This window comes from Notothenia coriiceps, unplaced genomic scaffold (assembly GCF_000735185.1).
Source record: "Notothenia coriiceps isolate Sejong01 unplaced genomic scaffold, NC01 NC01_scaffold00016725, whole genome shotgun sequence".
NCBI classification, from domain to species: domain Eukaryota; kingdom Metazoa; phylum Chordata; class Actinopteri; order Perciformes; family Nototheniidae; genus Notothenia; species Notothenia coriiceps.
In genome coordinates, this window is record NW_011349426.1 from 6,801 (window position 1) to 22,534 (window position 15,734).

A 15,734-nucleotide genomic window follows, 5' to 3' on the forward strand; every position below is an offset into this window, starting at 1 on the left:
ACCTGTATTACTATGGGCATAGATATGTCTCATAATTATCTGTGTGAAAAAAAAATAATCTGTGTGTGTAAATATGAGATTTGAAATGTAAAACACCACCCACAAATGCATTTCAAAGATTTGCAAACTCACAAATACATTTGCAAATGTAAAACGGATCTGCAAATACGCAAAATATTTTTTACAAATAAAAAAAGGATCTTGAATATCTCTTAACATACACAACCTTCGATCAGGCATTTGTGAATCATTTGGTATTCAAATGCCGCTTGGTGGATCTCACATCTCTGCTTGGTGGATTGCTTTTTACACACACGAGTTTTGAGACAACCTTTCCGCCGGTTTCGGCTTAAATCTACTCGTGTCACTCTTTCTTTTCCAGAAACCACGTGAGTGCCTGCGATGACGACCATTTTCGCATGGTTTTCAAAGTAAGAGCCATGATGGTTTTGTTTTGATGCGCCTGTTTTTTTAATGAACAGCGGAACGTTAGATAATAATAATAATAATACATTTAATTTATATAGCGCTTTTCACAACCCAAAGACGCTTTACAATATGAGGAGGATGACAAACAAGGACAGGCAAACAAGTGCAGATGCATTCTTTAGCACCATCATCATCATGTATAGTGATACAGTTACGTTTGGTGGTAGTTAATTGATTCAACTTTCTTCATTGTTATTTGTGTATTCAGTCAAGCGGGTCAAAGTTACAAAGCACTTCACATCTTAATAATCGGCCTAGTTTTACCTTACCAGTGCAGTGGTAAGGTAATCTGTAGAAAAGCAACGTATTTAGGTCAGCCTTCATAGTAAGGCTACATTAACCCTCTATGGCAGGGGTATTCAACTAAAATTCAACGAGGTCCAGTTAGAGAAAATCTCCCATTGCAAAGGTCCGGAGCTTCAAAATGTCTGACTTGCTTTATGAATTAGTGTGATATATATTGAAGTAGCCTGTAGCTTTATCAACGTCTGCATGTAATCAACAACTGACTGCCAATCAAAGAAAGAAAGTACAATTCAAAAACAACAACATTTATTGTCAATGAACATTGAATTACAGATATACAGTAAATAAACACACTGTGGATATGTTCTTGCCATATCCACTTAATGTTCCTCTCGGGTTGCATTTAAAAATAAAATAGAGAAAATAAATAAAAAAACTTTTGAAAATATGTGCATCTTAAAAGTGCTTAAGTTTAGATCAATAAAATAAAGTGTAGCAGGCAGCAGCTTGAGTTTCTCTTTGTTAACCGTTTCACATCATGACTTAACAGTTACAGACGATTATAGAACATATCAGTCTTTACACATCATAACAATTGAACAGTTTTAAAGTTTCTCTTTCTTTCCCTCTTATATTGCAGTCCCTCACTCACTTTTATTTGGTTCAGTGCGAGAATTGAGCTCGAGCTTGTCCTGCCAGGATTTTAAATCTGGGCTGAAATGGTGTCAGAGCCATTCTCATACACACATGCAGGTTCTCATTGGTTAGCCTGGAATGATATTTTGTTTTAATAATGTTGGAGAAAGCTGCCTCGCAGCTGTATGTGGAGCCAAACATGGTGAATATAGAGCTACTTTCCTCAGACCTGGGAAAGCTGTCTCAGAGATTGTTTTGAGCCAGAAAGTGACAGGATCAGTTCTTCCAAATTGCTCTTTCAGGGCCACGTCTGCTTGGAGATCAACCAGTTGCATCTGGAGAGGCCCAGCATTTGCCCACTTGAAGTGCTGTGTGACTTCCTTTGAGAACTCCCTGACATCTGTGAGCTGCCGTCCAAAGCTGAAGTTGTCAAAACGTTTGCTGAAGTTTACAATCAGCTTATCTACAAAGCCAATAAATAAGACACATTTCTCTATTCCTGAACCTGTTCCTGCACTGCTGGGAAGTGTTCACAGTCTCCCTGCAGATCTTCCTTGAGTTTCCTCTGAAAGGAGCGGACAGCTGTCATCAATTCACAAATTGAATTGTCCTTTCCCTGTAGCTTCAAATTCAGTTCATTCAGATGCGAAGTGATGTCAACCAAAAAGGCCACATTATCCATATTTTTCTCATCTTCTAAAAAGAGAGAAAACTGTGTTGCCTTCTGACTTCCCATCTCTGCCAAGAAAGCTGCTACTTCCCTTCTGATGGACCAAAAGCGCTCCAACACCCTGCCTTTGCTGAGCCATCTCACATTGTTGTGCAGCAAAAGATCATCAGCGTTTGCATCAACTTCTCTGAGGAATTCCCTGAGCATGCGATGCTGATAGGAAGAGGACGCCCTGAGAAAATTGATCATTTTCATCATTGTGTTCATCACCTCAGCATGCTCATCTGACAGGGAGGAGCACAGGACAGATTGATGGATGATGCAATGGTAAGAGATGAGCTCAGGATTATCCTCTTTCATTCTTGACACAGCTCCTTTCTCTCTCTATCATGGCAGGGGCTCATCTGTGGTTATTGACCACTTGTTTTGGCTCTATTCCTCGCTTCGTTAACATCTCCTTAATGGCGAGGTAGATGTCCTCTCCTCTTGTACTGGTCTGAAGGGGAGTTACACCTAACATGTCTTCACAGAACATTGTCTTTGTTGAAGAACCTTACATAAATTAACAGCTGAGCATTGTCAGAAACATCAGTGGACTCATCTACAGCTAAGCTTACACAGGGTGCCTTATGAAGGGCTTCATCCAGCTGGGCTAGCACATCCTGGGTTAATACTTCACTCCTCTTTGTGGCTGATGATGCTGACAAAGGTATTTGCTTAATTTGTTCACAAAGCTCTTCTTTTTGTTTTCCCTCAAGCAAGGTTTGAGCTACTGCACTCATGCACTCCTTGACAACCTCTCCATCAGTAAATGTTTTTTTGTTTTGACCCAAAATCCAAGCCACTCTGAGGGAACATTCATTAGCACGTTGTTGGGCAGTGAATGAATGGGTCAGGATCCTGGTGGAATGATCATATTGGGCTCTCAGACTGCTTATTTTTTGTGACCTCAGTTCTGAGTTGAGAGGGAATGTTTGGTCTCATATTGGCGTTTCACGTTGGCACTTTTAATGAGCGCCACGGTCTCTGAACAGATGAGACACACTGGTTTTGTGCTCCCAGTGGGCAGGATGAACATGAATGAGTCCACTCACGGTTAAAAGCTCTGTTCTCACTGTCCACTTTCCTCTTCTTAGAGAGCGCCATGTGTAAATATGTGTATCTCCCTGTCTGCCGCTAACATACCTGTTCACTCTGCTCTCCGCTTCTCTCCCTGTATCGCTGCTCTTCACTCAGTCTCCTCTCCCTGTCTGCCGCCGTCTTGTCTCACTGTATCGCTAACTCTTTTCTTGACTCACTTTCCTCTTCCTCTCACTGTATCGCTAACTCTCTCTTTGACTCATTCTTCCTCTTTCACTCACTGTACCGCTAACTCTCTTTCACTCACTTTCTCTGGTCTCTCACTGTATCGCTTACTCTTCTCTTGAGAGCTCACTTTCCTCTTCTCTCACTGTACGCTAACTCTTCTCTTCACTCACTTTCCGTCTTCTCTCACTGTATCGCTAATTATTCTCTTCACCTCCACTTTCCTCTCCGCTTCTCCTCATGCGCTCTTTGACTCATCTCTTCTTCTGTGTTCTCTCCTGTATCGCCTCACTCTTTCTTGGCTCCCTGTCGGCAGCGGTTAAAATGAATCGCCTGTTGATTATAGGTCCGGGTCCGTATAGGTCGGCGTTTGGGTCCGGATCCGTCCGCGGTCCGCCTGTTACTGAACTATGCCCTAGCATAACGATTTAGGAAGATTAGCCTCTTTACATTCATTAATCCCTGCACACTAATCTCTGCGTCTATTATCCCAGGTTAAGAGACTTAGAGGATCAGTTCCAGGGTCTGCGGACTTCCTCTTCTGCTGTGCCAGAGTTGAAATTCAAGGTAAATACTTTAAGTACATTGATTCGTAGACTCCTGTTACATGTTCGTATGGATTTCTGCGTGCATCAAAAACACATTCAGGTATCTTACTTTGTTATGCATTTTTATTTCCACTATAAACAATTGCTGCTATTATACAACTACTTTGTGTGAAATTAAAAACAGTTTTATGGAGAGATAACAAAATAAATGTTTTGAATCCTTCTATATGCATTATTGGCGCTTATCTGACTCCATACAACCTCTGATTCATTCTGCTCTGAAAAACTGAAATGTTGACTATAATTCAATGTATTAAGTTAACATATTTCACTTAATTGTATTAGGTTAGTTTGAAAGCAATAATATCATTTAAATAAAAAATATTAAGTTTGATTTCATATTATTGCTTTCAACTAATCTAATACAGTTATGTGACATGTGTTGACATAATACATTTAATTTAAGTGTTTTAGCGTGCAACCCCTGAAATTCAAACTAATAACGTACTAGTTATTAAAATACGGTTTGGTAAGTGAGCATTAACATAGTGGCCCAGTACAGCTACAGTGCTATGTAACTGGTCAATGAGCTGAGAGCCTTACATGAGTCTCTTGATCTCTTGTTGAATTATGCTGTTCTGTGTTCTCTGTGTTGCAGGTAGAAAACTTCTTCTGCATGGGCTCTCCTCTGGCGGTGTTCTTGGCTCTGCGTGGGATCCGGCCTGGAAACAGCTGTGTGCAGGACCACATTCTCCCCACATCCATCTGCAAACGCCTCTTCAACATATTCCATCCCACAGACCCCGTGGTGAGCACAATTGTGTCGCTATTCTGACTTTTATGATCAGCAGACATTTATTGATGAGTACTGGCTAACAATTGCTGGTGTTGCTATAAGATTACATACAAAAATCCATGTAAACTAAATAACAAACAGGCAGTTATATTCAGATACAATGTAGAAACCCTGCTCTAACATTTGTATGTGTTTGTTTGTTTGTTTCAGGCATATAGATTGGAGCCTCTCATCTTAAAGCACTACAGTAACATTGCACCTGTTCAAATCCACTGGTAAGACAAGTTGTTATTTATAATAGATGATGGTTATTAATGAATCCCCCTGTACATTTAAAAAAAGAAAATCTACTAAAATGTAGCCTACTGTCTTCAGTGCTTGCCTCCTTCTCTTGATGTGGTCACAACACAGGTACAACACCACCAGCCCGACCCGGTACGATCAGGTCCGGCCCACGCTGCTGAACCCCCCCAAGGAGACGGCCTCAGTGTCCGACTCAGAGAGCATCCCCAGCCCCTGCACCTCCCCCCCGCAGGTCCGACGGCACTACGGAGAGTCCATCACCAGCCTCGGCAAGGCCAGCATCATGGGTAAGGCGCTACAAAGTAACACGTTACAGTAATCAGATTACATTTGTCTGTAATTTAACGTGTTACTGTTGATAACAGCAGTAACTACATGATAGTTAGTAAGCACAAAACTATCTAATTACTTGCGTTACTTTAAAGTCTTAAACTATCTGCATAACGAGATGACAGAAAAATAAATCAAACGTCCCTTTTCTCTCGCGCTACACTCGCAAAAATATCAGAGTCTCAAGCAGAGATAAACAGGTTTGTTGCAGCGTGGAGGAAATGTATCCCGTCTCCACGGTGGAAACTAGCCAACAAATAATGTGAAATAAGCACTAATTAAGATCCATGTAAATTATGAAAAAGCCATTTTACATTGTGCCGAAGTCCACCAAATTTGGGCTTTTACTGACAATGTCTTTCTCAAGCTTTTCTCTTATTCCCTTTGCAATTCCATATCCTTGTGGAAGGCCCTGCATGCCTGGGAAGCACTCACTGTCTGCCTGATCTGTGCTGAGAGGAACAGGAGCTGCTTGCACTGCTGATATTGTAGCAAGGCAAGCAGTTGACAGTAGGCAGGGGCTCAACAGATCAATAGAAGCAATTAACTCTGGTCTCTGTTACTTTCCTTTATGCATCAGAGGAAAGCGGGACTAAAGGCACATAAACAGCTAACATTTGATATTATTCAGTAAATATGTGATTTTTCATTAATAGTAGGTATGTGTCCACTTTATTGAGCTCCTTTTTCACATAATAGACATATACAGTATGTAAGAGCATTTCGAAGTCAGAAAAAACACTTAATTCATGAGAACTATTCTGTGTTATACATTTTCTAACCTTATATTCGTTTTGTTAAAACCAAACAATATTATTTCGTTTTTATTACCAAAAATATAATTTTGACGGTGTCATTTGTCAAACCCGAGGCAATCTAAAGGACCTGCCACAGAAATCTAGTGGCGTAAAAGTATGCCAAAATTGTACATAAGTACAATACTTGAATAAATATACTTTTTTTTTAATTCTACCAATGCAAAAAGAGTACAGGTTATGACACACATGATGCAGTTTAGCTTCCCAACAGGACAGCATTCTTGAATCAGATACAATGTATATAAGTCCAGTACAAGCCATAAAAATCTGCTATCTTTTTGATAGTCTGATACCCACTGGAGTATTCGGTCAAATACTGACTGGGTCTCTATAGGAATAATCCCCCCACCAATAAATATGTCACTTGTAAACTTCCAAAACTTTTTTGTGTTGTGAAAATGGCAGTTGCTTACAAATGGCTAAATGAGACTACTCAACGTCATCAAGCATTAGCCACTGTTAGCTTAGCTGTAGTGATGAGTAGCCATGTGACAATGATTTAGCTCCTTTGTAGCCTAACAATAGCATTTTACTACTAGTGGATGCATATTTTGTTAAAAAAACATATTGGTGTTAATATGTAAAGATTATCTTGCTGAACAAAACGTGTAAGTATCAAAAACGTTTTTTTACCACAGATTTATTTTTGAATAATCACACCACAATAATACGTTCCCGGATCAAATTACAGAAATATGTCTTCACTGCGCCACTTTATTTATAACTCAATTAGTGAATGATATGCCCCTCAGGTGCTGCCAGTATTGGAAAGGGAATCGGAGGAATCCTGTTTTCCCGCTTTTCCCGTTCCAGTGGCCAGGTGGGCGGAGTGGAGGAGGAGCCATTAGATCCTGAGGGCGGAGCCTCTGAGGTTGAAACAGTGGCATCAGGAGAGGAAGGAGTAACTGTAGCAGAAACCGAGGAGAAGGACAAAGAAATCAAGGAGGAGAGGACAGAGGTGGAGCCCGTCATGTCCCAGTCCATCTCAGCGGTCATGGACAGCACCTCGTGTGAGTACAAACCTACCTGCAACTAAGTACATTTACTCAAGTATTGTACTAAAGCAAAACATTGAGGTACTTGTACTTTTACTCCACTACATTTTGTAGGCAAATGTTGTACTTTTTACTCCACAAAATGTTGTACATCTTTAGATACTAGTTACTTTAAAGATGTAGGTTCTTGATATAACATTTAAATCAACACATTATTATAGGTTATTATACTTTTAGCTACATAGTTATAGATGAAGTTATTAAAATACTCCATGTTTACCAAGTGCAACATCGCCGTGATGAACACATTTACTACAATTATTTAAAAGATTTGGTGCTCAAAAGATCAATTTTGCATAACAAGTACTTTCACTTTTGGTACTTACTTACTTAATACTTTTGTACTTTTACTTAAGTATGATTTTGAATACAGGAAGTTTACTTCTTACTGAATATTTTTCCACTTTTTGTAAGTAAATAATGTAGTACTTCTTCCAGCTTTTGCCTGCTGCTGTATATGACAGCCCAAGTCAATTAACCATAAAATGTATTCTGTTTCCTGTAGTCATTACTCAAGCTCGTTGCCATTCATTTTTTTGTATTTGCATACATAAGAAATAAAACGATATCCTCCTTGCTGACAAAAGTGCAAAAAGAAGATTAAGATAAGATGTACTTTATTGATCCCAAATTGGGAATGTTTTGCATTGCAGCAGCATAAAAAACAAAACAAGTTTTTATCAGAAGCTTCAATCGCTACAACTGAAACCATATACAAACCACACACAAAGTGACCAGAACACTGCAAGAGCATCTTTCAGTACATTTTGACAAGTGGTGTATGTCAAAGGGGGAATATAGCACTAATGAGGGGTTCAGTAAGGGGGTCGGATGTCAGTGGGGGTGCACAGTGTGTTGGTGACCCTGACTGCCTGTGGTTGAGAGCTAATTAGCGCTCTGATGGGTTTGCCACATCTGCTGCCAAGACTGCAGGAGGGAGCAGACTGTGGTAACAGTGGTGGGGGTCCATGATGATGATGGAGGCTCTGTGAACATAGTGTTGATGGTAAATCTCCAGCAGGAACAAGAGGGGGGCACCATCGATCTTGTGAGGTGTCTTTACTCTCCTGTTTAGCTGGTGCTTTCAGTAAGCAACCCATGTAGCGTAGCTATAGCTATAGGTCAGAATTCCTTCAATGGTGCCCCTTTGGGAGTTGGCGAGGACTGGCGTGGGGAGACTTGCCCTTTAAAGTCTCCTAAGGAGTTGTTGGGCCTTTTTATCAATGGCTAAACAGTTGGTGGTGGAGTTCAATTTATCAGTATGGTGTGCTGCCAGGAACTCGATATAACTGACTCTCTTCACAGCAACACAATCAATATTCACTATTCAAATTAAGCGTCAATATTATCAAAGTTTATGCTCCTGTAGAGGCAACTTTACTGAATATCATCTGTTATTTGTCTAACCCTGAACATATCAGTCATACTGTAAATTATAAATGTCAGTATTATTAAGAGTTGAGAAAAATACAGACTTACTATGGTGACAATGAGACAATGAGACAATACTGCTGAAGTCCCCCAGGTTCCAGATAACCACTAAAGAACATTTCTTTGTGAAGCTGGATACTAATCTGTCTTCTGCTCTGTTTTAGTGGAACTGGAGAGGCGCATCGACTTCGAGCTGAGGGAGGGCTTGGTGGAGAGCCGCTATTGGTCGGCAGTGACCTCACACACAGCCTATTGGTGCTCTTATGACGTGGCACTGTTCCTCCTCACCTTCATGTACAGACCACAGGAGCCTGTGGAGCCTGCAGAGGACAGCCCAGAGACCTCGTAGCATGCAAACTGACACATGGAGCCATAACGGGTGGGGTCACTTCCCTTTCTATTCACCCCTTTTGAATATAGACTGAAAGCCCAAAATTACGTCTCTACATCTTAAGTTTTCAAAATTCTAAATCAGAATTCTCAGCTTGATTTTTGTGAAATGTTACCGTATAAATAACAAATAATTTAATATATTCTAGGATTTGGAAATGTGAGAATTTGGAAGACTTATTATGTTTACATGTAATGTCATCGAACAAGTAGTTGATTTGACTGGAAAGGGGTTTGTAAAACAAGACTTAGTCTAAAGCCCTGCTTGCGGTTCAACACTACAGATTTGCCTTTTTTTTTACAGCTCTAGATTTAATTTAATATTGGCTGTAAGATGAAAACTTTATAACATTTTATTTGTATTTACATTTGCCATACATCATCCAACAGCAATTTAATTCGCTTTTTTTTTAGTGGCATTACTTGACTTCCATATAAGCTAGCAATGCCATCTAAACTGACAGAACCTCAATGTGACCTTTGCTACGGACTGAGCTACTCTCCTGTTTCCTGCTCAACAACAGCTGTTTCCTGGGCAGAGCACCCTGCAGTGCCAGTGACCAATCATATTTACTCGCCCAATCACAAAGCTCTGTCGCTCCTTCACTGTGAATGTGATGCTGAACCTGTAGCCATAGAAAGCCCCAGTGCTTGATCCAGGTCAACGCTGTGCTCCTGTGAAAAGTGTTTTTTTTTAATCTCATGCTTCAGATGAGAACAAAACACACACAATGCACTACATGGACAAGGCTTTCTAAAACCTGAATACTTCGCAGACAATCAAAAAAGGTCAGCATTTAATGATTTTGACCACTAGAGGGCAGAGACTTCAAAACAGACTCCTTCGCAGAGCCAGTGTGAGAGCAGCACGTTAGCATAGCATCAGTAGCTTCAGAGCTTCTCTGTGTCTGACCTGGCCATGGTCTAAACAGGATGCATTCCAGCACAGTGTTGATTGTAGTTCCTCTGCATTTTGGCAGTGCTCAGCACACAATCACTGTACAAAACACATAGGCTCTGTTTTTCAACGTGCAATGCTAAGCTAAAAAGTTGCTACCTTCAGGATGGCTCCATTTATATGCACTCATCTAACCAGGTTGTATTCGGCTTTTTGTTTTCTTTACAATATAGATTTTTTACATGCTAGATTTCAGACAAAAAGGTGTCAATATGAAAGGAGAAAACATTTGACATAGTTACAATGCATCCTTGTATTTCAATTCAATCTAAAGTATGATGCTAGCTAATGGAAATGAACACCAAGGGTTCTATTTTTTGTTATTGAATGTCGTTCAAACACACTATCGGTAATTTGCTCTGGCTTACTGAAACGTTGTCTTTAATTACAAATTGTTATGTCAACAATTTTCATATAACCAGGGCTGCCAACATTTGAGTTCAGCTTGGAGTGAGATATTGTTTTTTGGTGAACCGAAAAAATAAACGTTCATGTGTACAGTGTTACAAATGTATTGAACACGTACAAACTAGGGTTTCCCATTAATGTACCGGGCGCTACAGTGGAATACGCACATACACAGTGTACCCGCGACTCTTACAATGAAGGCTTGATAATCAGCTAACAGCATATACAATGGCATATAGGTGTAAGCAGAGGTAAAGTGCTATTTTACAAGTGGGGGGAGTCCTCACCTCCTCTAGGGGGGTCCGGGGGCATGCCCCCCCGGGAAGATTTTATTTTTAAATATTGAAGTTAAATGCATCAACCTGGTGCACTTTGAGAGCAAAATGAATTTAAGGATACATCTCTCAACACCCATATGAAACAGAACTGTAAACAGATTTTCTTTTTCTTTATGGATATTTTACAAATCACTCACCTTTTAAACTGTATTCTTGTTTTACTGTCATAGTATTTCATCACTGTTTTTCATTTATTCTCATAAATGGTGACCAAAACGTTTGAGACCCACTTGAGATAACTAGACTAAAGTTAACTATCTAAACAGAGTCACTTACCTCACTGAGCTATAGTTATCTCTCTCAGTCTGACAGGACAGAGCTCTCCCTCTCATTGTTTTAGAAACAGCTTTTAATATCCGTTAAGCTAACCAGATGCTAACAACAACAATGCAAATAGTGAGTTTGGTAGAAATATACTGTATAACAGTAAAGTTATTTAAGATGATGCCATAGTCATTGAAGATTTACATTATAAATATTCCCCAAAATTATTCAAAAGCATATTCTTCCAAACTCCTTGCTGTAGTATGACACACAGGAGACTATTGATGTGTGTAGTGAGTTTGGTAGTAATAAGCTGTATAATAGTGATTGAATATTATTGTATTCTCTTTTTTCGGAGTTGCACTTTGCAGACGGTCCCTGAGCACTCGTTTCTTCTCCGGCTGCGGATAGAGACAAACCCTTACGAAAAAACACTATAGTATTACTATTAAGAATTACTATAGAAATACCACAAAAAAACTGCTATAGTANCGTGAAATCAGAATCTCCCAATATCGTTCCAACTTTACTGAACTAAGCCAGAAGACCGTCTCATTTCGTAGACCGCTCGGTTTGCTGTTCCTTCACTTTATTTTTATATTTATATACATTTATTTTGGACGAAAACTTAGCGTGAGGAAAGGCAAGTGTGGCGTGAGTGCGTGAGATATGGGTTAATTGCGTGACTCTCAAGCTCAATGCGTGAGTGTTGGCAGCCCTGATATAACTATATTAGGTTAGTTGAAAGCAATAATATTAAGTTGAACCTAATATTTTCATTAGGTTTCAACGAACACAATACAGTTAGTGAAATCTATCGACATGATACATTGAATTAAAGTCAACGTTTCAGTTTTTCAGTGTTGGCATAACTAGATATGCCAACACTGCACAATCAGCCCGAAAAGATTGTCACACCTCATATCAGTCACTACTCTATGTGAGTATCAGTTTCAATAGGAATTTTCCTACACACCCAAATTGTTTCTTTGTGTAAGCCAGTTTCTTGAGTGCATCTAAACATACTACATGACACTCTAGGTTGTGGTTCTATGAGCAGAGCAACACTACATGGAAGAAATGTAAATGTACATGATGGTTATAAGATAATTGTAGCATTGCTGCTGCATGAAGAGTCGCTTCAGGAAGGATCCCTTCATGGCATGTATGCACAGGAGGAATTACTACAGCGAAAATATCAAAACCTATCCTTATCTACTTTACTCCACTCTCGTATCATCATGTTTACATAGAACTGTTGTTTGTCAGGAATTAAGGACACACTGATGATTAACTGATAAAAAAAAGCTTAATATTCTTGAGTGGCCAACAGAATACTTCTTTACCAGATTATGCCATAACTGTAATCTCAGTCTGTTAAACACATACCAGAGACTAAAACACTGCACATGATTTCCTGTATTTTATTAAGAGGTATCGTACCAAAGGATCACTCATTTGTCAAACAGTTAAAATAAATATTCAAATATTGCTTGTTAATATGAATACTGTGTGACCCAGGATGGATTTCTTCTCGTTTATGTATGTATCTTTAAGCATTTGAATGTTTTTTAAGGAAGTTAATACACACTTACAAACGAAGCATGGTTTGGATATGTGCCATGTACATAGATTCTCTCTTTTTTAGTCATGACCAGCATGTGAACCAACATTAAGATCCTGCTGATTTATGAAATGCTACAAATGGAACACTCATACCTGCCATGAATGAAGCCTACAATTGTATATGTGTACCCTTTTGTTTATTGCTTTGTTGTTATTTCATGTTTACAGTGCTGTTTTTCTTTTGGATGTTCTCCTATTTTATGTTTGTATGTGTATTGTTTACATTACCAACAATGCCCTCTGGCCTCCAACTGCACCCACAGTGAAGTCAACTCATCCAAAGTCTGTTCGAATGGTCACCTATACGAACAGAAATGCATCTCAAAAGCTTGATTTGTTATTTAACTCAACTGTCTTTCCTTTGAATTATGATGCAACAAGTATGCATTAGCACTTCAGTTGTGGGGAATGTATTGCTAACTGGGTAGTTAGCACCCACTCGTGAGAGGCAGGTAACACTTGAAAAAAGGTTTATTGAACTTATATTAAAGCGTCACAGGAGGTTATTTCCATCCAAATGCATCTCAACCAGTCTACTACAGACTACAGAGCTATTGATCCCTTTAAAATTTCAGTTTACTACATTCACATCAGCATCAGCCTCCTTCGTCAAAAACGCAGATTTAACTTATGTACCGATGTGCATCAGGTAAAACGTTGTAAAACTCAACGTATTATTGTCAAAACTGGTTAAAATAAAAAATTGCATCAGTGAGCAAGCATAAAGATTCTCCCTGAATCCAAATAAATGCATAATGTTGCTTAAATGATAGGGATTAGGTTGAATTATGACTATGAGTTATTATCTAACAGTCTGGATGTTGAGTCTCTGCTGGAGTTTGGTTGGTGGCTGATGGTGTTTTTTCCATCTGCTCCAATGTCACCCAAATGCTAAACAGGACTTTATTTATCCTTGTTTCAATGTCTATTGTAAATGTCATAGGATTTAGTGGATATCCATGTGGAGCAACTCAATCCACCATCACCTGTGCCATATGTAAGCAACCCGAACACATGCTAGAGATTCCTTGTTTTGAAGTGACATGAGTGTGTCCTCCTGAGCACCGATGTGGTGTTGCGATGCGTTCAAGCGTATGGCTGGAGGTCATTCCACATCACCAAGTTGAAAATAAATAAACATTCTCTAGATAAATGGTTGGGCAGAAAAAACTGTTGTCAAATCACATTCAGTGATGTAGAACATATCATCGCACGGCCAAGTTTATTCACCAATCAGTGACTGATTGGACAATGGACTGTTCACATTTCATGTTAAACTATTTTTGTAGTGCCATTTTCCAGTATCCAATTGTAACAGCTGAACCGTGCAATCAGGGAAGTATTGGAACATCTTCAGAGGAAGGTCAAATTCCTTTATTGACTGAAAGGTAATGAGATGTCCTACTTTGCATTTAGGGTTACTGTCATTCTGTTGCCATGGTCACCGCGTCTCCCCTCACTGTACTGTTCCTTCTCAGATGATATGGTGCTTTACCTTGATAGACCTTTGATTTTTCTTTAAATAAAGGAGAAGTACACCTCCACCGTGCTCTCTGTTCATTCAGTTATTATCAGAACACTGAAAAAACGAATACATTTACTTTAATTAAATGTAGTATACATAATCTACATAGCTGTAGGGGAGAGTGGGGCAAGTTGAGTCATTTTTTAGTTATGTTGTCCTCTAAGCAAGGAGAAATGACACATAGTAAAATGAAAGCTCACACTTAAAATTCAGGATGTCTCCTATCAATGGCAATGATAATAATTAATATTTGATCAAGGGCAGTGAAAATATTACTTCTATAAAAAAAGTGGTCTTGTGGCTCAACTTGCCCCGGGTTAGGGGTAAGTTGATCCAGGTCAGGAGGTACATTGAACCACTGTTCAAACCTGGGCATACCTACAACAAATCTTAAAGGTAACTTTAAACAATAAATAACAAACCAAATACAAGTTTAGTTTTTCAAATATTTTTTATATAAATTTCGATTGAATTGATTGATTTTTTTTAACATGTACATACACAGCAAATTTGAAATCTAAAATTCAACACCCATGTAGTTAATTTTAACACTATGAAAGAGTTTATATTGAAACCACCAGCAAAGTGTTGACAATATAACACTATCACAGTGTTACTATACCAACACTAAGAGTGTAAGATGTGAACACCAACACTGAACACCAACACTGATAACAACACTAACAGTGTTGGCTGCATCTTCAATTTAACACTGTTAGCCTCAACACCTCTGGGAGTTCAAAATGAACAGTAATCTAGTGTCAATGTTGTGTATTGGTATTATGATGTACAACAAACTGGTGTTAAAAGTTACAATGACCAATAAATCATTCCAGATAACATATATGCTAAGTGCTTTATTTGAATGGTGGCATGTCTCTTAAGGCTGACAAATTTTCACAATGCACAAATTTTCACAATATGCAATTCAACAAATAAAAAAATAACCCTCTATGGCAGTGGATGTCCGAAAAGGTTGTTTGTTGCCTGCCGTGCCAGGCAACAAACGACCTTTTTGGAGCTGACACACCCATGGGGTGGAGGGATAAATACAAATTACAGCACATAGCTGTCTAAGACAACATAAAAAAGGGTGTCATTGGCACTTGCAGACATTTGCAGATCAAAAGGCTTATGAAATTGCAGTGCATCAGGTTTGATGACTGAAAGACTATCCTGCTTAACATCAAAGGCATGAAGATGCTCAACAAATAAACTTTCCATGTCTAATACCAAAAAATGAATTTCAGCTCTCATCAGAAAAATACAAACAATCTGCCCAAACACTGGTATCTCATCCATCAAGTCTAAGCAGACAACAAGACCGGTACGATACTCAATACCTTGACATTTGACCCAAGGTGTGACACTTACTTCACTAGACAGATTAAGCTGGAAATGTTCTGAAATAATCTCACCATTTTCAAGATCAGTCAACGTTTCTGTTTTAACAGGCCCAGACTCTATGCCTTTGATGGCAAGGGGTTCCCAGCAGGGACCTTCTCTAAACTGGAAAAAGGGCCTCCCCCCAAAAAAATAAATAAGACCTTTTGAAAATTGTAACTTGTTTTTAATGTAAAAGAAACCAAACGATTATG

The 15,734-nt window shown here is 39.0% G+C and overlaps 1 protein-coding gene across 1 annotated transcript in view; it reads left to right on the forward strand.

Annotated features, from left to right (window-relative positions):
• The window catches only part of ddhd1b (DDHD domain containing 1b), a 15,108-nt gene extending 4,665 nt beyond the window's left edge, over nt 1-10,443 (forward strand). Inside the window, exons 6-12 of the mRNA XM_010776148.1 lie at nt 1,674-1,741; nt 3,841-3,913; nt 4,553-4,702; nt 4,901-4,965; nt 5,102-5,280; nt 6,894-7,151; nt 8,792-10,443. Coding sequence (XP_010774450.1) covers nt 1,674-1,741; nt 3,841-3,913; nt 4,553-4,702; nt 4,901-4,965; nt 5,102-5,280; nt 6,894-7,151; nt 8,792-8,976 — 978 coding nt within the window. The 3' untranslated portion in view covers nt 8,977-10,443. The remainder of the gene's footprint in view (nt 1-1,673; nt 1,742-3,840; nt 3,914-4,552; nt 4,703-4,900; nt 4,966-5,101; nt 5,281-6,893; nt 7,152-8,791) is intronic.
• The last annotated feature ends 5,291 nt before the right edge of the window (nt 10,444-15,734 follow it).